Source organism: Agelaius tricolor, unplaced genomic scaffold (assembly GCF_023055355.1).
Source record: "Agelaius tricolor isolate 1412-34295 unplaced genomic scaffold, bAgeTri1.0.p SCAF_38, whole genome shotgun sequence".
Classification (NCBI taxonomy): domain Eukaryota; kingdom Metazoa; phylum Chordata; class Aves; order Passeriformes; family Icteridae; genus Agelaius; species Agelaius tricolor.
Window position 1 is genome coordinate 232,423 of NW_027269298.1, and position 24,363 is coordinate 256,785.

General features: G+C 47.8%; 2 protein-coding genes across 4 annotated transcripts; one reads left to right on the forward strand and one right to left on the reverse strand.

Moving 5' to 3' along the window:
* Positions 1-1,274: 1,274 nt before the first annotated feature.
* On the reverse strand, positions 1,275-4,041 carry SWI5 (SWI5 homologous recombination repair protein). Its single transcript, XM_071454169.1, has 5 exons — positions 3,768-4,041; positions 3,630-3,678; positions 3,147-3,268; positions 2,120-2,214; positions 1,275-1,867 (listed from the first exon to the last, which is right to left on the reverse strand). The coding sequence occupies exons 1-5, from the start codon at positions 4,028-4,030 to the stop codon at positions 1,803-1,805; spliced, it is 594 nt and encodes a 197-aa protein (XP_071310270.1). The 5' UTR covers positions 4,031-4,041; the 3' UTR covers positions 1,275-1,802.
* A 690-nt stretch (positions 4,042-4,731) lies between these two features.
* Positions 4,732-23,826, forward strand: GOLGA2 (golgin A2). 3 transcript variants are annotated; one of them, XM_071454062.1, is made up of 28 exons: positions 4,732-4,912; positions 6,112-6,234; positions 6,575-6,655; positions 9,941-10,075; positions 10,635-10,678; positions 10,803-10,866; positions 11,326-11,385; positions 11,862-11,942; positions 13,649-13,687; positions 14,210-14,272; positions 14,511-14,604; positions 15,245-15,351; positions 15,897-15,955; positions 16,167-16,308; positions 17,306-17,395; positions 17,562-17,669; positions 17,763-17,850; positions 18,352-18,698; positions 19,514-19,627; positions 19,906-20,130; positions 20,449-20,548; positions 20,628-20,704; positions 21,273-21,426; positions 21,565-21,632; positions 21,904-22,006; positions 22,254-22,360; positions 22,512-22,680; positions 22,788-23,826. In XM_071454062.1, exons 1-28 carry the CDS (start codon positions 4,865-4,867, stop codon positions 23,033-23,035), a joined length of 3,138 nt encoding a protein of 1,045 aa, XP_071310163.1. In that variant the 5' UTR covers positions 4,732-4,864; the 3' UTR covers positions 23,036-23,826. The 3 variants fall into 3 exon arrangements, with proteins under 3 accessions (XP_071310163.1, XP_071310161.1, XP_071310162.1); XM_071454060.1 differs by having other exon boundaries at positions 4,766-4,912; positions 18,355-18,698; XM_071454061.1 differs by lacking the exon at positions 9,941-10,075 and having other exon boundaries at positions 4,766-4,912.
* Positions 23,827-24,363: the final 537 nt, after the last annotated feature.

The window sequence follows — 24,363 nt, forward strand, 5'->3', positions numbered from 1 at the left end:
CAGAACAGTCGTGGAACGCAGCTGCCACCACCTGGCAGAGCCACTGTGCCAGCAGCAGGGATTCCCCAAGGACACCGTGCCCTGTCCTTGGTTCTGTGGGTGTTCCCACCCTCCATGGACAAGGGATTGGGATCAGGGACCTTCCCTGGACACCTGCCCAGTGCAGCCTGAAGCATAAACCCATCCCTGCAGCCACAAGCAGAACACTTGCACAGCTACAGCTGCAAGTTTTAACCCCAGTGCTCCTACATAGTGGGGAAGAAAACATGGACTTTTCACTCCTTGAACAACCTTCAGTAACTCTGGTAATTATACTTTATCCCCTCAGCTCACACCTCACACAAACTGGAGAATTTCCATACATTCTATTGCAAAAACAATTCCCAGTTGTGTGTGTCACTGACACAGGAACATTTTGGTTGGAACACTCCAGGCTGAGTCCTACACAGAAAATGCCAGCCAAAACAGCAACTTGAGTAACAAAGTTTGCATTTCCCAGTTCTTGCCACCTTGTGCCTTTTTTCCTCCCCTTAAAATTACTCCAAAACACATGAGTGTTCCACACTTGGCAGAGGGGTATGTCTTGGGGAGGGGTGTGAATGTTTCCCCTGAGAGTCCACTCTGCTCTGGCCACAGGAAATATTCTGCACAGCTGCACATCAGCAGAGACTTGGATGAATCATGGAATATACAGGCTCTTTCTGTCCCCCTGCTTGAGACCACTCCCCAGTTTTTAAGGCAAAACAAGACACTATTAGTGACATTTCTGTGCCACATTCAGAGCCAGGAGTGCAAAACCAATTATCTGTTCTCAGCAGCAGCCTTGTGACTTGTTTCTGGCTTCCAACCACAATGAAGACAGATTAATTTGATTCAAATTTGGATGTAAGCAGACTGCAGGATGGGCCTAACTGGAGAGCACAGGGGAAACTTACTGGCTAGAAGGTCTTGGAAATAAAAATGGGCAGAAGGACATCAAGTCTGAGTGAAAAAGGGACAATAGATCTTCAGTCAGCAGAGCATCACTTCCAACTACCCAAAGCAGCCAAATTTAGTCTGTGCAGTCACCCTCAGCCCTCACACTGACATTGAAACACTCGTGCTCCCAACACCAACAGCACTCACTGCCACCATGACTCTGCACTTAGAGCAGACAAAGGTGATTCTGCACCTGCACGTTCCTGGAGAAAACATTTGAACAGCTCATGTTGTCTCAGTATAATTTTAGAATTTGTTCCCAGGTTCATGCAGTGTTTTATAGGCTCTTAAAGTGATTTACTGACAAATGTGAAGGCTGTTTTATTCAGAGTTAACAGTTCAACACAACTTTACATTTTGCCATTTACTACAGAAATGATACAAAACCTCCAGATACCAGAGCAGGTAAGTATAAAAATGCAGAACACCCAGACTTGTCTGGATTTGTTGATAAAACAAAATAAACCCCCAAACCACAATTTCTGCCTTCTTCCCTCCTTTCTTCTGAGGGTTTTCCTTTCAAAGCAGCTATTACATTGCACATGTGTATGTACTTCCTCTATCCATTCAGGAACAAACAACCCCTGGATACTGCAGGGAATCAGAGGCTCCATGGAAGAGGCTCAACATCAACCTGAACTACAACCTTTCAAAAAAAAAAAAATCCTGTTGATCAGGTAGTACATGAAATTATCTAAAATCCTACATCCCTTTTCCAAAGGTTCCTTTTCAGCCTTCTGTCTCTCCTAAACCAGGATGACACCACTGTGTAATGGCCCAGTGACAGTCACTTTTGCAGGACATGGCACTCTCCAGGTTCAGGACTAGTCACTGAGCTCCAGGTCATACTCAGGATAGAGCTGTTTTGTAGTGACCCCTCGGATAACAGCTAGGAAATAAAGAAACAACATTGCTTTCATTAAACAAAGATCAGGTGAATCAGAAATGTGGTGTTTTCTTCCCCTAATTATCCCATAGCCAAGAAACCCAAGGTTTTGCAGCTGTGCCTCGTGCTTGCCCAAACACTTTAAATAAAGTGAAGAATCTGTAACAGAAGGTTTGCCTTCATGGTAGCAGCTTCTTTCTGTGTTTGTATGAAAACACTAACTAAAAAGGTCTTGAACAGCTTTCCCTTCCTTACCTAGCTTGCCCAGGAGCATCTGCCCAGCATCTTTGATTTCATTGTACTCATGGAGCAGAGAGATGTGCTTGTCCAGTTCTTCCAGGCTGTAGCCCCTGTAAAATAACACCAGGAAGGTCACAAATGACACAGAGGGACTGGGGCTTCCTGCTGCTGTGGGAGACACCCAAGCCTGGCACCTCAAAAGCAGAGAGTGAATGCAGCAAAGTGCAATTGCTGCAAGTCCTAAACATGAAAGATCTAAACAAGCTCAAGAAAGCCAATGCACCCAAGTTCTCAGAATCGAGAGTAGGCTGTGGTAGGTATCAATGGAACTTATCTCTAATCTGTATTTAGGGAAAAAATTAAGAATTGTAGAATCATTTAGGATGGAAAAGACCTCCAAGAGCATCAAGTCCAACCTTTGGCTGAGCACCACCATATGAACTAAACCAGAGCACTGAGTGCCATATCCAGTCATCTCTTGAATGCCTCCAGGGACCATGACTCCATCACCTCCCTGGCCAGCCCAGTCCAATGTTTAATCACCCCTTCAGCAAAGAAATTCCTCCTGATGTCCACCCTGAAATTCCCCTGGCATAGCCTGAGGCCATTTCCTCTTGTTCTGTTGCTAGAAGGTTTGTTTATCCTTGAGGATAAATGAAAAGGGGTTCTGGGACATCCTTTGTTGTTCTACCATTTCCATCTTACCTTAGAAAATATCAGTCTTTCACAACAAATAACAAATGGCTAAAATTATCTGTTCCCTGCAAACACATAATTACTTACCTCAGGAACACCCAGGCTAAAACAAAAATCCTCTTATGCAAGCTCCTAGTAAAACTTGTTTTGCTTTACCACATGAAGTGGAAAGAATTCCCTCTTGTCTCTAAGTCCCATCACTTACAATACTGTAACCAGCATTGCACCACGCCAACAATGGCATCATAGAAGGTCAGCTCTCAGCTCCACTTCCTGAATCACATTTTGTTTTAAAAACAAAAATAATTAAGGCATCAAGTAAACACTGAGCTTGCCAAGGACGTACTCTGACAGTAACTGTGCAATTTCCTGGTCTAGAGCGAGGTCTTTCTGTTTCAGCTCTTTGATTTCACACTGCAGGGCTTCTTCGCTGGCTCCATTAGGCTGAAGGGGCTTGGGAGAAGGGATCTGTAAAACACAGAGGACACACAGCAGGAACTCAACTCTGGGTAAGGTGCTACAGAAAATAGTTTATGTATCACTGGATAAAACAGGAGAAAAGGAAAAAAATATCCCCACGGCAGGGAGGGGGGTTTTAAATAAAATGTGGATCAGTGTACATAACTCTAGCCTGCTCCATACCACGTCTAACCGCACTTTCGAGAGCTACAGTGTAAAGTGAAAATAAATAATTAAAACCCACAATGTGCCTTTTAGGAGAAACTCCCAGCACGACACAGAGCAAACTGCGGTGCCGGCGCTAAACCGGGGAACCCTCAAGGACAAACCCTCGCCCCCCGGGCCGGGCTGAACCCCCTCCAGCACTCACCGGTGCCCTGAATGCGGCCCCGCCGCTCCGCCGGCCGCCGGCCGAGACCCTGCCAAAGCAGAGGGCAACGCGTCAGGGGCCGCCACCGCCGCCTCGGCGGGGACACGGCCCGGGAGGGGAGGGGGAAGCGGCTCCTACCTCCTGGGCAGGGCCCGCGGCGGCGGGTGGCGGGGCGGGCTGCGGCCCGCGCCCGGCGGGGCCCGCTCGGCCAGGGCTGAGGGCTCCGCGCTCAACGGGGCTCGGGGCTCCCGCCACACCGGAGAACCGCAATCCTCCCGCCACAGAGCACGCCGGGAGTTGTAGTTCCCCGCCACAGAGCACACTAGGAGTTGTAGTCGAGGGGCACGCCGGGAGTTGAAGTCCCCTGCCGGGCCCGACCGTGGTGAGGCTGCCGGTGACATTGGGTGTGGCAGGACACAATTGTCCCCCAATGGCCGCAGCCGAGGTAGTTATATTTGGTGCTTCAGAGACACCTCAGCACCGCGGCTCTGCTGGGACGGGGGTTCAGGGAGTCTCGGGGTCACTCGCACAGAATCACTGAATCAATCTGGTTAGAAAAGACCTCTGGTTCGAAAAATCACCCCTGTGACCGAACACCACCATGCCAACTAGACCACGGCACCGGGTGCCATGTCCAGTCTTTACCCTTAAGCACCCCTGCAATGTTGTTTTCGCAAGGTGAGCACTGCCCACGCCCCCGCTTGACCCTATGCCCCACCGGGCCACCGCAGCTCCCTCCGGCCCGGCTCCGCCAGTCCCGCACAGAGGCTCGGACAGCGCTGGAGGCCCCGTCCGGCCGCGCTCGGGCCAGCCCGGAGCAGGGAGCCGTGTCCCGGTGAGCGCTGTGTGTCAGAGGCGGGGTTGCCCGAGCCTCGGGTGCTGTCGCGCTTGGAAGGTCAAAGGATTTGGGATCGCACACAGCGACCCCGCCGCCTGCGCTGAGCACGGGATCCGCGCTCGGACAGCCCAGGGCGGAACGCGAGGCGGGTGCGCAAAGGCGAGGGGAGCCGGGCTGGCCCCTCCCGGCTGGGCTGTCGGGTCACTACAGCAGCAGGACAGAGCCAGGTGTCACACGCGGACCGGGGTGTCCCGGGGCGGGAGTGTCCCGGCGGGGCCGGGCTGTCCCGCTGTGTCACCCCGGGGTGTCCCGGGGCGGAGCGGGGCCGGCAGGGGGCGGAGCCGCCACCGCCCCCGCCGCTCCTGGCGGGCTGACGTGGCCCGGGCGCGGGGCGGACATGGCGGACGGCAGCAGGCAGAGCCGGTTGGCCGCGGCCAAGAAGAAGGTGAGGGGCCGGGGGTCCGGGCACGACGGGACACGACACGACACGACACGACGGAGCTGGGGGCGGCGGCGTGCCGCGAGCCCCGCGCGGGCCGGACCCCGGGCCGGGCCGAGCGCGGCCTCCCCCGAGGGGCGCGGGCCGGGCCGCCGCCGCCCCCTCGCTCCGGGCCCGGGAGCCTGCGGGTGTCCGGGGCTGCGGCCCGGCCTTCTCGGCGGGCGGCCGGGGCGAGGCCGGGCCTGGGTGGCTGCGGTGCTGTGAGGGTTGCCCGGGCTGGTGTGCGGCTGTAGTGTCCCCCCCGCCTTCCTTCCTCCTCCCCCCCCGCTTTCCTTTTTTTCCCTGTTTTTTCCCCGTATTTTTCCCCTCCGGGCGGCCCGGCTGCCTGCGTCCCGGCGGGATGCGCTTCTGTGTCAAAGTCACAGGAACGGGAAAGTGTCCTGGAGCAGTTCAGGCTTCCATTTTGAAATCCTCCCAATAATGGGATCCTCCTTCGTCCTTCTCCATCCCCGCTGCCCCGCCGTGCCCTGCCCGGGGTGTGCGGGCCGGGGGTGCCGTTATTTGCATAAACAGCTGCCGGCACCGGCCGCTCTGGGGCTCGGGCGTGCAGGACTTGCACAGAAATGCCGGCAGACCTGGCGGGATTCGAGTTACATCTTATCAGACCGGCGCTTCCTGGGCGAAGTGGATGAGATTAAAAAATCATTTGTAGATTGTTTCTCCCCTTAGTTTGCAGTTGTTGCAGTGTCTGCTGTGGGGATTGCACCTGTGCTTCATAAAATCTTTCATGGAGTGGAAGATTTTACTATCAAGCAGTGCTTTCTCACTTTGCATGTAGGATTAATTGCCCTTTATTAATTTTGCCTTATTGCTCTTACTTATAACCCTGAAAATCCCCCAACCAGTGCTTTCCATCTCCTTTTAGTTGCACTGTGGAGTATCAATTTCCCAGGAACAGCATTGGCTGTAAACAAAAGTTGAATGTTTACAACACTTGTCATAAACCCATCTCTTTGGTCTTAACTTTACCCTTCTTGGGCTTATTTTGATTCCTGTTTTTCCCCCAGACTGATGAATTCATGAATTCATTCTCTTGTCCTTACACCTTGATCTGTATTTTTACCAGTGAAGTTGGATTTTGAGGGTTTTTTGGGGTTATAGAAGGCATATTCTGTTTGGACTTCAGATTTTTCTTCTGTTCACAGCTGAAGGAATATCAGCAGAAGAACAGCCCTGGAGCAACTGCAGGAACTAAGAAAAAACGCAAAACTAAAGAAGGCAGCAGACCTGCGACTCCCACCACCGATGACCAGCAGCCTCCAGAGAATGTGAGTGTCTCATCCTTTCTCTCAAATCATTTGCCACCTCCCTCTTCTTTGGTTTTCTGGACAATCTGACTGGAGCTGGAAGTGCTGGGGTAAGAGCTGAGTGGTGTAGGTGCTGTTTGAATGGAGTTTGCTGCAGCAGTTGGCAGCTGCCTGTTCTGGAGGGTGCAGCTGCCTCCAGAGTCTGCCCGATGGTGCCCTGGGTGTGCCCAGAGCTGCGGGGCTGAGGCGTGTGGTCCTCACCAGCTGCACGGGGCTGGTTCCTTGGCTGCCTTGGATTGACATTTTCTCTCTGTCCTTCTCTGAGCCGTTTCTCTTTCCCCTTTTCTTTCGCCTCCTGTAGATTCAGAACATTCTGAAGGTGCTGGTGTCAGACCTTAACCGCTCCAATGGGGTAGCCATACCCTCATTGGACAAGAGGAAGGTGAGGCAGTGCTCGTGTCCCTCGCAGTGACTCACTCGCTCTCCCTCCTGCATGCTTTGGGTTCTGCTCACTCTGAGCTCCATCTCCGGGATGGAGCCTTGTCCTCACATATCCATTGTCAGTTGCTTCAGTTTTGTTCCTGTTTTTATTAACATGGAGCTCTTTGTTACCATTGCTTGTTTCCTTCTGGTTTGTGTCAAAGTTAACACGTCAAGAAGTCTTTCTTGAGACAGCTGAGCTTGGAGGAAAACAGGAATTTGGGGTGAGGCAATAAACTCATTTATAACAGCTGAGGAAAACTGCACTAGGAAGAGGTAGTGATTCCTTATTCTGTATTTCTCCTGCTCTTAGTGTCATTGCTTGGTTTCCTGGAGCTTGGTTTCTGAAGGGCATGTTTCTGCCCATCTCCAGGCAAACAGCTGCACTGGCTGGTTATTCCAGCCACCCATTTTATGACAGGCATGAAGCTGGCACAGGTGATGTACAGTCTGGCAAGTAGCAGGGGTGTAAATATGCTTAGGCAGGAAGTCAGATACTTCAAAGCCAGGCATGTACAGGCTTTAATGTCTTCACATTCCCAAGATCCCAAAGAGGAAAGGGCAGGACGTAAGCCAAGAAGCAAGAGAAAGGTGTTCAGGAGCATACATGAACAAACAGCCTTTTAAAAACACTTATTTTCAGGCAGTTAGTTTATTTAAAATAAGGCCCAAGCTGTGATGGGAACTCAGAAGTCAAATTTTGTAGCCAAGAATGTTCTTCCAGTTTTGTTGTACCAAAGCTCTGCTTTTCATTTTCACTTGCATCGTTTTGATAGCTTATTTCCCTGCCATTGTTTCAATGTACTTGTCATAAAGTAGCTCATTGTTATATTCAGTGCCCATCCATGGGTATCCAGCAATAAATATAACTATAGCAATCACATGGGGTACCTGACAGATGAAGTGAAACCTGCAAGTTGGAATGGAATTCCCTCTGAATTGCCTTTGTATCCTTTTTTCCTTTTTTTCCTTTTGTGTGATAGTATGTCTGACACAGAGTTCCACCAGCTGGACTGTGTTTGTAGGTTCTGTACCAGCAGAATTTGAGTGATGTGAAGACACATTGCCAGTTTGGGGTGCTGGGTGTGCCTCAGAAAACTTATGTTGTGACTGAAGTGTCACTGTTGTCCTGAGGACTGTTTTCAGTTAATACTTGTGAGCTCAGAGCAAGTTAAATATTGGAAAAAGAGACTTGTTTCCCATTGGAGGGTGAGATGAAGATAGGTGGTCCAGTGCTTAGCCTTGCAGTGAAGGCCTACCTGTGTCTACAGCTTTAGTCATGTTCTGCAAAGGGAGAATGTATTGCTCTATTCATTCTTGTTACCCTTTTATTTTTTCTTTTTTCTTCAGAGAAACAGTTTGATCTGATTGACTACTATGGAATTTTTGGATTGTTGTACCTGGGGTTTTAGGAATTATTTGAAAACTAATCTTTAACTGCAATACGTAATGGAAGAAAAATTTCTCATTCCAGTTGCTGTCTTGTAAAAATCCTGAGTCAGGAAAATGCTGTTTAGAAACTTGATGCTAATAGGGCAGAAAAGCTGATCATTGGCAGCTGAGCTGCTGCTGCCATTGGTGTCTCATGTGAGGCAGAGCCCTCCCTTGTCTCTCACTTCAGCTTTCTTGGCTCTGAAACAGAGGAAAACCAGCAAAGTCAAAGCCTTTGTGTGAAAGTAAATGGATTCTACTACATGCTAAGCTGAGCAGAATTACTGATTTTTATTCTACATTATTGGAATGTCACAAAGCATAATTTCCATATAAGTGTTTTGCTTTTAATGCTTTCTGTTTCCAACAAATTCAATTGTTCAAAGAGTTTTGGGGTTTTTGACAGTTTATTACAAAACTGCTCCTTGTGAAGAGAGAAGGAAGGAGTTCTTGTGGTTAAAGAACATTACTGGTTTCTGCATCTTGGAAGTATTAGGCAGAAAGAATGTTCTGATCAGAAGAAATTATCATTTTGAGATGCACTGGGGATTTAATCCCTCCTGTCCCTCTGATGTTTCTATGGATGAGTGTGTGATTGATAAAGGTGAAGTAACCTTTAGCTGGAAGAAGTGAGGGAGTTCCTGACATTCCTAATGAGCACCTAACATATATTGCTCCTTCAGAGCATCAGTACCTGTCCTGCTAAAAAGAAATTCAGAAAATTCTTGTTTTCCCTTTGTAGTCTTCCAACTTACTGCCTTCATTAAATCTGTCTCCACTGTTGCTGTTTTAGCCTTGCTGCTGGATTAGTGAGTGAAGTGCTGAGAGGTAAACAGGGAATGCCAAGAGAGAGATTTCTTGGTTCCTATGAAGTGCCAAGGAGGAAGTAACTGAAATAAGAGGGAACTCTTCCAGGTGGAGTTGCAGAGAGCTGCAATGTATTGGTGGGGCTGAATGCTGAGATTATCTCCTTTGTTTTGTTGTGTTTTTAAGTGATGATTTACTAGAGCTGGATGATGAAATGAATCAAATTGCTGTAAAACACAAGAGCACTGCTGGACCTCTATGGCTCTAGTGCTGTGCAAGGAGATGCAATGGGGTCAGTGCAGCATGGCTTCATTGAGGGGGCTGCAGATGCCAGCCATCCTCCCACAGAGCCTGGATAGGAACTTGCTGTCCAGAAATAGTTTTTTGGCTCTTCTCTTTTCTATTTAGATTCTTCTAGTCATGGGATCCATGGCTGCAGCAGGGCCACAGGCACCTGCTCCCAGCCACCCTCCCTCTGGCCTGTGGATGAATGTCCTGTTTCTAAACTGGGGGGTCATGGTATGCCACAAATTTCAGCAAGTTTTAGACAGAGCACTTGAGTCTGACTAACCCATTTTTCAACTAGTCACTCCTCTGTTCTTTTCCATCTTCATTTGCATACAGTGATCTGTGTTTTCCCCAGGAACACCTTGAAGGTGATGCTTTTCAAAGCACAGTGACATTTGGTGTTGCCCTTGATTTTTGGTGAATCTTTTGCAGTGAATCTCATGTGTGAACTTAGAGTTTGGGTGATGTTATTGCCCTGTGTTTAAAAAGGGAGTTGAATTGTGGAGCACTGGTTATTTATGGAAGGACACACTCTGGGACAGTGTTTGTCTGTGATTGATGCATTCACCTCTTTGCTCTGGGGAGAACATAGGTTCCTTTCCATGTGTTTCCTAATGACTGTTCACATCTGTCTGGTTTTCACAGGCAGGCCACAAGGTGATGTGTGTGTGTTTGTTCATTTTGCATGAAGGCTGTAATCCTGTGCTGTGTTTTGTGACAGGCATACTTTGACAGTGATGTTGCCACTCGTAGTGCTGAACAGCTTGCTCCTGATGTCCCTGTGCTATCTAACAGCAACAGCCTCCCTAGTTGTGGTTCTGTTCTGCCTGCTCCTGAGAGCATGCAGCTGACACAGGTTTGTGACTTATCATCAATACTGCCATTGAACCATTGAGCACTGATTAGTGATGCCACATTAGTGTGGAGAAAGGGGACCTTCATAATATGACATCACTAGTTCAGGTTTTCTCCTGTTAAAAATACTACATTCTCCACTCTCCATGCAGTCATCATCTGTCTGTGAGAGCAGAGGGAGTACTAGCACACACGTGGCCCTGCAGCTTCCAAAGCTGTCTTCCTTCCCCTTCTCTCCTATTTCAATCAGTCTGTATTTCCTTTTACTAATTAAAGATTCAGTTGTAGCTTTTTTCAGCAAAGTGTTGATTATCCTGATAAATAGGAACAGCAGACATAAAGCCTGATACACTTGAATTTCTCTATTGCAGACTCACACCACTCAGAAATTATGTGTAAGCCAGGGCTGAGTTGGTTGTTTAAGTTCATCTTCCTTTGGGAAGCAGTAATTACAGGACCTGTGAAACTTGAGCCCAGGTGTAATCAAGTCTTAGTGACACATTCATAAGTGTGACTCCCATCTTTTACAGGCTTACAAGTTTTTATGTTTTAATCCACAGATGAATGAAGCTGAGGATCATAAAAATGCTTTGGATGAGAACAGGTGAGTGTCTGTGTTGGCTTTGCAACAGGATCCCAGCAGATTAAGGTTTTATTCCTGCCCCAATGCTGTGATGATTTGGGCAGCTCTCTGGGAGAGGTTTTCATTGCCAGGTCTTTGTTCCCAGGTCTTTCTCATCAACAGAGGGTCTTCGTCAGTTGTCTGAGCAGCTCAATGGCCTGGTTTCCCAGGTACTCCTTTTCATCCTTTTGTCCCATTAATTCTCTTGGTGTGTGATGTAGAACTTTAAGCAGATAGTTCAAGGAAACACTCTTCAACCTCAGAGACATCTGCAGCCATCCTACTAACCAATGTGGTACTTAAACATTGAGGAGCAAAAATTCCTGGTTTAGGAATTTAAGATTTCGGCAGTAGGAAGAAAAGCAGAGTAGGATGAATGAATTGTACATATTCATGGAAAGATGTACTCTTGATTTACTGGAAAAGAATATGAAGTCAGTTTGAATAATTCACATCAGCTTGTCACAGGGGCAGCCAGCATCTATCCTGAGCCAGAGGAGTGTTTTCTGTGCCTGTGTGTGGTTGTTTGAAGTGACAGGTGCTATAAGGAGTGTTACACTTATAATGGGATCTTACCTAATAGTGATTTGCTTTGAGGACTAAAACTGACTTACTTGATTTACTTCTAGTCTACATCGTATGTGAATGGAGAAAGTGCTGTTTCTTCCACAAATATTAAGGAAATGGAAGTAAGTTGTTCTCAGTCTGTCATGTTTTTTATTTTTCTTATTTGCTGCTGTTGATCACTTGTTTGGATTCTGTGCTTACAGCAGTGTTAGTGAGGCCTAACTGAATGCACAGGTCACAAAAATCACTGTGTAGTGTCACCTGGGGCTGTAATTGGGTAGCTGTGATCACAACAGTCAGAGGCAGTTATTAGAGATGTTCCCAGTTTGGGGACTGGGGATAATCTGGCTTCCATGCAACTGCAGTTCTTATTTCTGATTCACTTTTATGTCAAAATGAGGCCTCAGCAGAAACGGATAAAATAGGTTGACATCCCAGCTGCTTTTGTTCAAACCACAGATTTTGTTTTGTTTGGAGAATCTGATTATATCAAATTGTGATAATGATTTATTTTTCTGTCCTTTTTAATTATTGCTTTTTTCCTTCCCTCCTCCTCTTCTGCTCCTTCCTTTTTCTCCTATATGCATGTGCCCGTCAGACACGTTACCAGGAGCTGGCAGTAGCCCTGGATTCCAGCAATCTAACTAACAAACAGCTCGTTACAAAGATAGAGGAATTGGTAAGAAACAATCCAACCAACCAGTCTGACATTGTCTTGGCTGCTCCTCCTGCTCTCTGGGTGTCTGCAAGGTTCCAGGTTCCTCATAGTGCCACAAGGAAGGCTGCTTACACAGCACTTTGTATGACCAAAATGGGCTGGGTGGAAAACCTGTGAGAGGATCAAAGCCTAAGGCCTCTTGTGAGTGTGGTGGCTCATGTGAGGAAGCAGAAACAGAGTTTTGTTGTTTCCATTTAAGTGTGCTCTGTTGATCTCCTCACACTGTCCCTGGGTGATAAGCATCCTCATAAAACAGCTATTTCTGGTCCTGGTCTGAATCCTTGAAATACAGAATTCTGGTGCTGGCAGCAATGTGAAAACCTGTTTCTGCAGGTGGTGATGCTGTTCTAAATATATCAGCAGAGTGGGAGCAATAGGTCCAAGAGAGCCTGGGGCTGTTTTCTGATCATATCCTCAGCTTCTCTTGGCACAATGAATGAACTGCTTTGTCTTGTGGCCTGCATGGATTCCTGCTGCTGCTTTTCAGCCTTCAGCCTTAACACTGCAAAAAATGCAACTAAGTGGATCTGTTCCAGACTGAAAAGAGCCTTTCTTGTGTGAAATACTTTCCCCCGTTTTGTTTCTCTCTAAAACCACACTTTTCCCCAAGTTCAGCATTTCCCAGTGTACCCCATGACCCCTCTTTTTGTTTCATTTTTGGTTTTGGGTTATTTTTGTTCTGTTCTTTTTCTTGTTGTGTTTTAGTTGGACTGCAAAGGTAAAGTGCATTGCCCACCCAGGATTCTCATTGTTTGCCAGCTTTTTTGTTTGTCTGGAACTCTGTAGGGCCTTTGCTGCATTTGTGCTCTTGCCTTTGCTTTTCCTGGTTGTGTGCTGGCATTGCTAAAATCAAAACCTCATCACCTTTTCATCTGCAGTCATGTTTCAAAATGCACTGAGGTAGTAGTGGTAATAAAGAAACACCTTGGTAATATTAATCATTGGGAAGAGGAAAAAATACTAATTATGTAGTTACTTAAGAGGAAACTGCCAGGGGGACAAGAGCAGCAAAGGGCAAACAGGGTTTGGTGGCTGCCTGGGCAGCCTTTGCCCCCTTCACACCTAGAGATGCACTTTGTGCAGTCACAGATCTCCAGTGTTTCACCCATAAGACTGAAATTGGCTGGGACAGAATTATCCCTTTCCTTGCATCTGGCTTCAGCTCCGTCTCACAGCACCTTGGTGGGAGCCTGCCAACGTACGTGCAGCTCTGCATGACTTGGCCACTTGTTAACTGGGATAGAGGTCCAAGGAATCACTTAAAGGAAAGGACTTTTGCTTTAGGATTTAGGTATTATTTGTCCTTCATTAAAAGCATTTTTGCTGATTTTCCTAACACACCAGTTTGACTGTGATTAATTGCATAGATGTGGGATATTGCAAGTTTAAACTGAAGTTGCTGGATGCTCAGAAAGGAACACTGAGGGGTTTCAGCACAAGTGTTGGAGGAGAACTGTGATAATGTACTGGACAATGAAAAACATAGCACATGTATTAGTGAAGGGAGCCCCAAATCTCTTAATAGCTAAGATGAACTTCCTAGTTTCTAGAGAAATGGAAATTCTCCTTGCATTAACTGGGCATATATCCTACTTTATCAAAGTGAAAATGTGTTTCAGTATGAGAGTATTTCCTCTTAATATTGGTGCATCAATTTTCTTCCATAGAAACAGCAGAACCAAGAAGCAGTGAATCAGCTGGAAAAGGTAAAGTGTGTCCTATTTTTGGATAGATACAGAAATAGGTATCTATTTCTCTGAGGAGTAGAAAACACAGTGCATTGTGGCACAAGAGTGCATGATCTTGTCTTGTGTTAGATTCAGTTTTATTTGTAGCATAAGGTTTAATATTTTGACTTCACGAGTTGGGCCTGACAGGCAGCATTCTTATGTTGACCAAAGCTAATATTGAAATCAAGTTCAATATTAGCTCAAGTTGCAGGAGTGCAGTGGGGACAGGAGGTTACAGTTTAGGTCCTTGCCAGGAGCTTCCATTCCAGCACTGCCACGTGTGTGCTGCAATGCTTGCACTGTGCTGTTGCTGCTGGTCTGGGATGGAAAAATGATTCAGTAGTTCAAATAATGGAAGATTAAGTGTGTCTTAAAAAATACTGGCATCATTTAGATGCTAGCAATAGTACCAATTAATTCCTTCTTTTTTAGTTTGACGTAAAACAAGGGTTAACTATCTGCATGTTTGTGCTGACCAAGCATTATTTGTTTCTACAGGAAAAGAAGGAGTTTGAACAGAAATTTTCTAAAGAGCAAGCAGCACTGAGGGAACAGTTACAGGTAAGGCAGAGCCTCCTTTACAGTAATATCACCTGACTTCTGCTGTTTTGTGGATTATTGAGCACTCCTAGTCCTTATCCTGGAAGGCAGAAGTCCATTCCTTTAGCAAAACTGTGAGTGTCAGCCACACTGTACTTAACTGCAGGAGCTCTTTACTGAATTGTCCTTTTGTGATAACAGTGATGTTGCAGTGGCAAGCAAAGAAGTTTTGTGCTGAGCTGATTTTCCTTTCCCAAAGGTTCATATCCAGACTATTGGAATTCTTGTTTCTGAGAAGTCTGAGTTGCAGACAGCCCTTGGCCACACTCAGCAAGCTGCACGGCAGAAATCAGGTACGTGACTGTCCCTGCAGCTCAGGCTGGTGGCTGAACTGTGGGTGTCAAGTCACAAGCATGACAGTTGCTGGCAGGCAGCTCACAGCACTCCCTGACCCCTCTGTGAGCAGCCTTTGGCACTGGCACTGCTGCTGTCATCATGGCTGCCCCCAAATGGGAACCTGTTGGTCTCATGGCAGTTGAGGTTCTTTTGTGCATCACTAAAGCCCTGTCAGCTCTGTTGGGCCTGGTGACTACCCCACATCGTTCCTTTCTAATTCTTTTAAAACTTGGTTTCCCTTTTCTGCCCTGCCTCCCACACAGCTGTCATGTTAATCTAGGTCTTAGCTGAGCTTTTTATTCTGAACTACATTTGAGCAGTTTATTCTAATAGAAAAAAAAACTCCAAACAACATACTGTCTATTGTTCTGCAAAGGAAGTTTCATCATCTCCCTCTAAAAGTGAGGCAGGCATTTAGAGAGAGCTGTGCTCCCAGGGCTGTTAGTGAATCACCTGTAGAGCCAGCAGCAGAGCCAGCTCTGCTGATTTACTGTGCTGCCTGAAGAGCTTGCTGACAAAGTAGAAAGTGCTGTTCAGCCAGTTCCAAAATGCTCTTTTGTGGTCCAGCCTCAAGTGACTGTGCTCTGACTTGTGCAGGAGAAGCTGAGAGCCTCGCTGCCCGTTTACACTCATCTCGCCAGCGAGTGTCGGAGCTGGAGCGCACCTTGTCCTCCATCTCCATGCAGCAGAAGCAGTCAGAGAAGGTGAGAGTCACCTCTGTTTATGCTTAACCAGCAGCTCTGCCTTTGGCTGTTTGCTTATTACTACACTGCTGCAAAGTCTGCAGTCCCTGCTTGCAGAAGAGGCAGAAATGAACCTTGTTAATTGTTAAATAAAGCCCTTTTAAAGCCCTGTGTTCCCCATGATCAAGGCAAACTTCATTCAAGTTTCTGTGCCTAATCACATGGTCCAGTTGGTGTCCTCAGACCTGGCACCTCACTTCATTAGTCTGGCAGCTCCACACAAGAGAGACACCTTGTCCCAGAAATCTCCATTAAGCATACACTTCAGTATTGTCTTTAATCCAGAGGTTTGCAGAAATACTTGGAGCATTACATTTGAGAAGACTGAGCAGACTTATTCCTGGAAAATTCAGGAGGTTCTAAGCAAACCTGTCTTGAAGTTTTTGCCAAAGTTATGACCTTTTCTGTTTTAGCTGATGTGTTATAGGTGGAATGAAGTATTTTTTTAATACCTTATTTGTTTGGCTGAAGTCCATAGATGAATCAATAATTTCCTTTTTCTCCAGCATAATAAAGAGTTAGTGAAGGAGCGAGACAACCTGAAACTGGAACTGTACAAACGAAGGTAAGTCCCTTCTGCTCATTTCTGCAAAACAACAAGTGGCAAAGACCACAGGTGGTGACTTGGGAGGCTGGATATTCAACTGAAAAACCAAAAAAAGTAGTCACTAGATGTGATGTTTCTGTGATTCTAGCTGCCAGGAAGCATTGGTTTGTAGATCTTTGACCTGGACATCAGCAGACCCAGAGCCACTTTAATTTTTTGTTTGTTTTAGCAAAAGTAGTGAGGAAATAAAACAACAGAATTCAGAGCTGTCAGAGAAAGTTCACTCCCTGGTGTCCCAGAACTCAGCTATGAAGTTGGATGTGGAAGATTTGCAGAAGAAATTGGAAATGGCTGAACTGATGATTCAACAGGTGAGGGCAGAGGGCAGTGATGACACTGCCACACTTCCTTCTGAGAAAGGACTTAACTCCTGGCTTTAAAGGAAGGCATGAAATCTCATCAAGACATCCTAGGAAAAACCTTTCAGCAAGGCCTCAGGGGAACAGAAGAGTTTGTATTCTCTAAGGTGTTGGAGCTGTAAATTGATTGAAAAGCACACACTGAAAAGCAGTGTCACATTAGTCTGCTAAAACTGTTGTACAGTGAGAGAGGGTGAAATGTGGAAATGCAGTGACTTTTCTGGTTGTATCTGTTCAGGATTTTGGTTATTTAGTTCTGCAGTCTCACTGAGTAACCAGCTGAGTAGGGGTGGTGTTTGTACCCACCAGTGGAAGGTGGTGAATTGGACAGTGGCAGCTTGAAGTCAGCTGGGGAAGGAATGCATGGAGCCAGCTGTTAGCAGGTCAGAGAGCAAGCTTGGTGTAACCCTGAGCCTGGGAGGGAAGAAAATGCTCTTTTTTAAATTCCTAGACTGTGTCTTAAGTTATCCTTGAAATTAAGCCAACTGCTGCTCTTCTGGGAAAAGTCCTGTGCCTCAGCTGAGCCAGCCTTGGTGCTCAGTCCACTGACATGCTCCAGACACTGGCTTTAAATTCCTGACATGTCTGACAACTTCTAAGGTCACAGCCTTTTATACCATCTGATATGGCTGTATAGTGCAGATGCTAGAAATGAACAAAATTTCTGAGCCAAAGTTTGATAGAATCCTATTTTCTTAATTAAAAAAAAGTAAATGTAAAATTGGTAGGGAGGAGCTGCCCAGTTCAGCCTGTTTTATAGGACTAAAATCTCAGCTCTTTGTTTTTAATCCCCCTATTTTTGCACACTGAACTTTACTATGAGTTGGAGCACTTTAAAGAATGATAGAAGGTTACAACATGGATCATGTGGCAGGTTACTCTCAGGAGAGAAGGCTGTGCAGGAATTGAGTGTTAACATTTTGCCTTAACTTTCTGATATTTTAAACAGTTCTCAAGCCAGGGAGGGAGTCTGGATGCAAACCAGCAGCTGCAGATGGCTCTGGAGGAGAAGGCAAGCATGGAAACCCAGGTAGCTCAGGTAAGAGGTTTTATGAAATATGATCCAAATCTTGATGTCTGTAAGGAAACTTGTGGGGCAGAAAAATGTAGTCTGAGCTTTGCACTAACACTGATTTCTTCAAGTTTTATCCCTTAAACCAGATTTATTTAGCCATTATGATGTTGTTTGATTTTGTTTTGAACAGCTCTCAGAGTCACTCCAGCAGCTGCAGGCAGAAAGAGATCAGTATGTGGAGAAACTGAGGGAGGAGGGGAGCATTTGGCAGCAGCGGGTGCAGCAGCTCTCTGAGCAGGTAACCCCAGGGGCAGCATCCCAGCTCTGGACAAACCCAGGCAGCAGGAAATGCCTCATGAACATTGTAATTTTCATCTGCGTGGCCTTGCAGGTCCACACAATGGCAGAGGAGAAGGAGAAACACATGGCCAAAATTCAGGAGCTGGAAGACAACGTTACAGAGCTGTTGAACACATCAGGTAGGGCTTCCAAAGTGGGGCTTCCCACTGCAGAGTGGAGCTGGGTAACTCTGTGCTGCTGTGCAGGTGCTTCTGCACAGGAGGTGCAAGTGGGTCTGATGCTGGGAAGGCAGATGGAGACCAGGTGACCCTAAGAACCCTTTTCTCCTGGGAAATAGCAAATGAACTCCTGCAATGAATGGACCAGCAGCCTGGTTATGTCTGTAGTATTGGCCTGACTGTACTGTCAGCCTGTCTGGCCCAGGAGTTTGGGAAGGCAGGATGCTCCTGCTCTAGGGCTGAGGGAGTCAGCAGCAGACAGCAGGATGCTGTGCTTGGGTTTGGGGTAGGTTTGCTCTTTGTTCCCCTCAGTGCTGTGCACTGAGGATTGGATGCTGCAGCTGCTGAGCCCTCCTGGGTCACAGAGCCCCATGGGCTGGGGAGTGCTTTGTGTATCCAGCAGGGATGTGTCTCACCCAGCCACTTCCCTGGGACTGAGCCCCTCTGACTGCATTTCCTCAGCAGTGAAGCCCATGGATATCGAGCCTGCCTCACCAGCGGGACCCACAGCAGCTGAGCTCAGCCTGCAGGAGGAGATCCAGCGGCTGCAGCAGGAGAAGGAGGAGCTGCAGGGGCAGTACCAGGCCCAGGTCCGGGACAATGAGCAGCTGAGCCACCTCAACCGGGAGCAGGAGGAGCGGCTGCTGGAGCTGGAGAGGAGCGTGCAGCGCTACAGCGAGGAGGCTGTGGACAGGCAGCAGATCCTGGAGGACATGCAGAGTGACAAGGCCACCATCAGCAGGGCACTGAGCCAGAACCGAGATCTGAAGGAGCAGCTGGCTGAGCTGCAGAATGGGTTTGTTAAACTGGTAGGTCTCTTCTGTGCCTTTTCTCACTGCTTCCCTCACTGGTGCAATCCTTTTGTAGCGCAGATGTGAAAAACTGGCAGCAGCATTATCCCTCTCTTATCCTCTGAGACTCTTACCCTCTGTGGCTGCTCCATCCTTTGATACATAGTGCCATTCCAGGAGGCTCCCTCCAGTTCCTTACTCCCTCAGGTGCTCTAGCAGATGAACCAGTATCTTTGTCCAGAACTGTTTCCTTTTCCTTCTTATCCCCTGGCAGTTTCTGTCCCTGGGTATTCCTCCTGCCCTTTTACCTGAAGAACCCATTTCCTGTTCCCTTATATTTGCCCATGACAAAGTTCTCAACAGTATTCTCTTCTGCTGCTGTCATTCTTACCCATCCTGGAGCTGAATCCTTACTCTTGCTTTGCTTCTTTCAGTGTAACACTTCCCCTCTGGGGTCCTAGCAGACTGACACATGGTCTAGCTGCTGGGATTTTTCTTTAGTCCTTTTTGAACTCCTTGGTTTTGAATGTCTGTGGCTCTCTTTGGGATATTCATACCACCCATCTGCTTTGGAGCTGACAGGCTGCATGATGTGCCAAGCCTCTTCTTGGCACTGTCCCAACACCAATTCCCCTGTCTCTTTCCTTGTTCTTCTCCCATCTTCTGAACCTTTCTTTAAGCTATTTACTGCCCTAAACAGTCAATTTATGGCCCTCAGTCCAGAAAAGCACAAGGGATGGCACCTGTTGTACTGGGAACTAACGTGGTTTATTGAGAGCCTGTTTCATGGTGGCTGGGGCAGTTTCCTTACACAGTTGTGTTTGCCTTGGCAGACAAATGAAAACATGGAGGTTACAAGTGCCCTACAGTCAGAGCAACATGTAAAGAAGGAGCTGGCCAAGAAGCTTGGGCAGCTGCAGGAGAACCTGGCGGAGCTCAAAGAGACGGTGAGCACCAGCAGTGGGATGGCAGGGCTGCATTCTGCAAGTTGCTGGCAACTTCCCAGACACTGATGGAAGGATGGAAATGGGTATTGCAAAGATCCAGCTGGGAGCCTTCCCCTATCATCTGCTGCCTGATGTGGGGGACCAGCATGTGGGGGCAGATGGTGGCTGTGTGCCTGGTTGGTGGCTTTGGGGCAATGTTGACAGTTTGGATCATGTCACATGGAGCAGCTCCCCAGGCAGAAAGGGTTTGATGTGGTGGTTTGACCTTGTTCCCTCAGCTGGAGCTGAAGACACAGGAGGCCCGTGGCCTGCAGGAGCAGAGGGACCAGTGCTACAGCCACCTGCAGCAGTACACCCTGGCCTTCCAGCAGCTCGCTGCAGAGAAGGAGGAACTGCACAAGCAATTCCTGCTTCAGACACAGCTCATGGACCGCCTGCAGCACGAGGAGGTCCAGGGGAAGGTGACAGTGGAAATGCACCTGAAAGAGCTGCAGCAGACAAAGGTAACAGTAAAAAGGCACAAGTGGAAAGATGGGAGGTAATCAGTAAGTGAGAGATTTGGTGGGTCCCTTCCACCCTGGGCTGTTCTTTTTAGTTTGGAAGGCAATTTGGAAATGGTGTCAAATACCTACAAGAATTATCTGCAAGTACAGTCATAATACTGCTGTGATTACACCCTGTGCCATACAGATGAGTTGTACCTGTCTGGAGCAAAGTACTGCTTGTGTGTTTGTGTGTGTGGTGCTACTGCCTGAAGACAGAGTGACTGTTTGCAGTCTGGCTTGTGCAGGTTTTTGTGATCCTCTGCTTCTCTCTTGCAGGAAAGTCTCGAAGCTGTAGCCAAGGAAAACAAAGAGCTGCAGGCCCAGATCAGTCAGCTGGCAGCAGAAATGGATGGCAGAATTTTGCACCAACTGGAGGGTGAGTGGCTGCATCAGGGAGGAGGCAGAGCTGGGTTCTCTGCAGCATTGCCTCCTTGTTCACCTTCCTTCTTTTACAGGTGATGAAGCAATGACTGAAGAAGTCCAAAAACCTTCTCTTGTGATCCCAGAGAAGTTTGAAAGCCATGAAGAAATGGTGAGTCTTAGTGGGTAGAGAAGCCTTTGATTTTAGTTCTAAACAAATACCTAGAAAAGGAATCCAGTTAAATTACAGAGAGGTTTATCAGCTGTTATCCTACCAGCTGAGTGCAGTCATGAGGCAAATGCAACACCTTGTGCATAGCAGCAAAGCCAAGACTTCTGCAGCATCCTTGCAAAACAGGCTGGAAGTCTGGCAGTGGTTTCCTTTTGATGACAACTCAGCTGGCAGAGCAGCTCTTTAATGGGGCTTTGATGATGATGTTCTTTTTAGTTTGGAAGGCAATTTGGAAATGGTGTCAAGTATCTACAAGATTTATCTGCAAGTACAGTCATAATACTGCAGTCAAATAGCTCTCAAGGGATCCAGTTTTTAACCTGCACTAATTGGGAATGAGAAGAGGCAGTAGCTGTTGCCTGGCTTAGTTCCAGGGCAGTCACACAGTTCTTTGATTTCACACCCATAAATAAAATGGGGTAAACTGTTACTCTGTTCTGAGAGGCACCATAGATCCTGCTGAACACAGGGGAAGCACTAATGTCCACACTCTGAAAATTCTTCTTAGGTCATTTTCGTGACCTCTGCCATGTCCCAAGTGGAGCAGGAGCGAGAAGATCTGAGGAAGCAGCTGGCAGCTCAGAAGCAGCAGTGCAGAACCCTCCTGCAGCAAATCACAGCTCTTAGGCAGGAGCAGCAACATCACGTCATGCTGGATGGAGGTGAAGTCCCAGTACAGTTTGGGGACAGTGTGACCATGAGGTGCTGAGCCAGCTGGCCATGGCTGCTCTGAGACAGACCTTTGGGTCTGTGAGTGCATTCTGACCCAGGAGAAACTAAATTGCACACATCCCTTCCAGGCTCCATTATGGATACTGTTCCAGTGGAGGTTCACGAGGCTTTGAAAACTGCCATGGACAAGCTACAGGTAAGCAAAGCATCTCCTGTTGTTTCAGTCCTATTACACTGCTCAGCCAGACCAGGATCCAGTGTCAGACAAACACCACACAAACAGATTGTAGGGGAATAAGCAGTACATGTTCCATAAAAAGATGCTCCACCCTAAAAAGCTTGCTCACTGTTTATAAAGGAGCAGGATTTGTTCCCCAGGCTCAGACCAGTGTCAGGGGGTGTTATCTTTGAGCACAGGTGCTGTCTGTGTGTGACAGCCCGGGTGACTGTCCCCTCTGTGTGTGCAGTTGCGTTTCACAGAGCTGATGCATGAGAAGGCTGACCTGAAGGAGCGGCTGGAGGAGCTGGAGCACCGCTGCATCCAGCTGTCTGGGGAGACTGACACCATTGGTATGTCTAGGCAGCACCAGCACAGGCAGAGCTTGCTCAGTGCCTCATTTGTGTGGGGAACAGGTCCCCAAACAGCTTTTGGAGCTGGGGCCTCAAACTACCAAGCCTTCCCTGTCTCCTACTGCTGCCTAACTGGGCTAGGTCTCCACTCCAGGGCTGGGTTTCCTGGGTCCTCATGCCTCACACCTCACTATGGGGCTTGTACCCCAATCTTGCAGATGCTCCTGAGGCTTCTCTTGTGTTCCAGGGGAGTACATTGCACTGTACCAGAGTCAAAGGGCTATCCTCAAACAGCGGCACCAGGAGAAAGAGGAGTACATCAGCAGGTTGGCTCAGGATAAGGAAGAGATGAAGGCAAGGACTTTTCTGTGGTACTACTCCAAGCAGGGTGGGCCTGGGGAGTGCAAACCTTTGTGTGTTCATTTCCTAATTCTGTGACAGGAGTAGGACTGCAAACTGCAGGGTGTATTTGTGTGCATGCTTCATGGGCTTTCCTTTGGTACAGATGAAACTACTGGAACTGCAGGACTTAGTGATGCGCCTGGTGAGGGAAAGAAATGAATGGTACAGCAAGTATGTAACAGCTGCTCAGAACCCAGAGGTGCTGGCAAGCCAGACTGAGGGCGTGCTTCCAGCAGAGAGGCGCATTGAGCTGAACGCCACCGATGGAGCAGGTGAGCTGCAGGCAGGACAAACTCTGTGCAGGGGGAGCAGCCCCTGCTCTCAGCCCTGAGTGTGGATGGGAGGAGTTACCTGCCTGCCCTCTGTGTGCTCCTTGCAGGGTTACGAGAGGTGAATCTGTCAGATGAAGCAGAACAAGAGGCTGCTGTTCATCAATCCGGTTTCCCCCCTGCTGACAGCAAAGCTGCTCAGCCAAACCAAGAGGACCCCACAGCAAAGCAAATAATGCAGCTTCTCAGAGAAATCCAGAACCCTCAGGAGAGGCTGGGCTCCCTGCTGGAAAACCCATGCATTCCCTTCTTCTACCGTGCTGATGAGAACGATGAGGTCAAAATCATGGTAGTTTAAGAGGTGCTACATCTTACTGACAGCAACTTTCTGTGGGCCTGGAAGGACTTGATGGACTTGTATGTGCCCATACCTCTGCTCAGTGCCCTTGGTGAGAACAGGTTCCTAAAGACATCAGTAAAGAGAGTTTGTATCAGATGGAACTCAAGCATCAGACCTCATCTTCTCTTTCCTCTGTTACTTGGTGTGCTTGGAGGACAGGCAGACTCTTAACTCATCCTGGGAGGCAGCTGGTGCTGCCACATCACCTAGGCCAGGCCCAGACTGGGGGCAAAGGGAGTCCATGCTTTTTGGCAAAATGACTGAATCCCTTGTCCCAGCCTCTGCTGCCACAGGAGCTCCCCACGGTTCTGATCCATCACTCATGCCTGTCATCAGCCCAGTTCCTTCCAGGGCTCCCAGAGTAACTCACTGTTCTGCTAATGGACTCTTTGGACTCTCAGCAGGTTGGGTTTGTTTTCATACTACATATCCTGAACTCCACCTTGCTGCTGCAGCCCTGCCTCTTGCACCTGTATTTCTGAACAGGCCCCCAGCAAGCAGCTCCTGGGCAGCACAGCCCTGTCTGTTCTCATTGCCAGGGGAAGGGACCCAAGGGAGCCTTGAGGGGTCTTTTGGTTACTTGACAAAGCTTTATGTGATTCTTGGGAGTGGGGTGGAAATGTAACTGCACTTTGAAGGATGATGTGTTTCACTTGTATGTGTCTGAAGGTTTTATTTATTTTAAGAAATGGGAGAAATTAAGTAAAAGGAAACCACTTAATAAACATGCTTCATTTTGAATTTCTGGACTTTAGGGGTTCTAGTTCTCCATCCCTGAACCTTCTCCTTCTCCCATTTTGGTAAGGATTGCAGGAGATGAGTGGAAACCAAGATCCCATGGCCCATGTTTAAGGTCCTGGGACATGGAGCAGCAAGTGTGGTAGGCCAGGCCCTGCCTCGAAGCCATAGCCCTGATTCTAGGGAGAAAATAGAACATGGAGGGAAGAGAGCACTCCCTGAAACAGCAGCAAAACAAATCTGGGTGTGGAAGTTTATGCCATGTTAACTGGATGTGGATATCCTGCAACTGACTCTGCCTTCAGGCAAGAACTGCCTGTTCTTAGGATGGGTGGTGTCAAGAGTGGAGCTTTGAGGGAAACCACAGGGGAGGTCAAAGGGACCTGGTCACTGGAGCTGTGTAATTAAACACAGGAGTTTGGGCTGCTGCCTAAGCAGCATCAGCTGCCACCCTGTTACCTCCTGAGATACAAGATGGAAGCAGAGGAACACAGAGACACAGATTTGTGTCTGTTCAACAGCAGAGATTGTGCTGGGTGAACCATCAG

Bases quoted from the DNA above. Each gene is read 5' to 3' on its own strand.
- SWI5 (XM_071454169.1), bottom strand. From the start codon at position 4,030: ATGTCACCGGCAGCCTCACCACGGTCGGGCCCGGCAGGGGACTTCAAC. The intron at 3,679-3,767 runs GTAGGAGCCGCT...CTGCTTTGGCAG, and splicing joins CCGCGGGCCCTGCCCAGGAG to GGTCTCGGCCGGCGGCCGGC. The intron at 3,269-3,629 runs GTGAGTGCTGGA...TGTGTTTTACAG, and splicing joins GGGCCGCATTCAGGGCACCG to ATCCCTTCTCCCAAGCCCCT.
- GOLGA2 (XM_071454062.1), top strand. From the start codon at position 4,865: ATGGCGGACGGCAGCAGGCAGAGCCGGTTGGCCGCGGCCAAGAAGAAG. The intron at 20,549-20,627 runs GTGAGTGGCTGC...CTTCTTTTACAG, and splicing joins AATTTTGCACCAACTGGAGG to GTGATGAAGCAATGACTGAA. The intron at 22,681-22,787 runs GTGAGCTGCAGG...TGCTCCTTGCAG, and splicing joins GAACGCCACCGATGGAGCAG to GGTTACGAGAGGTGAATCTG.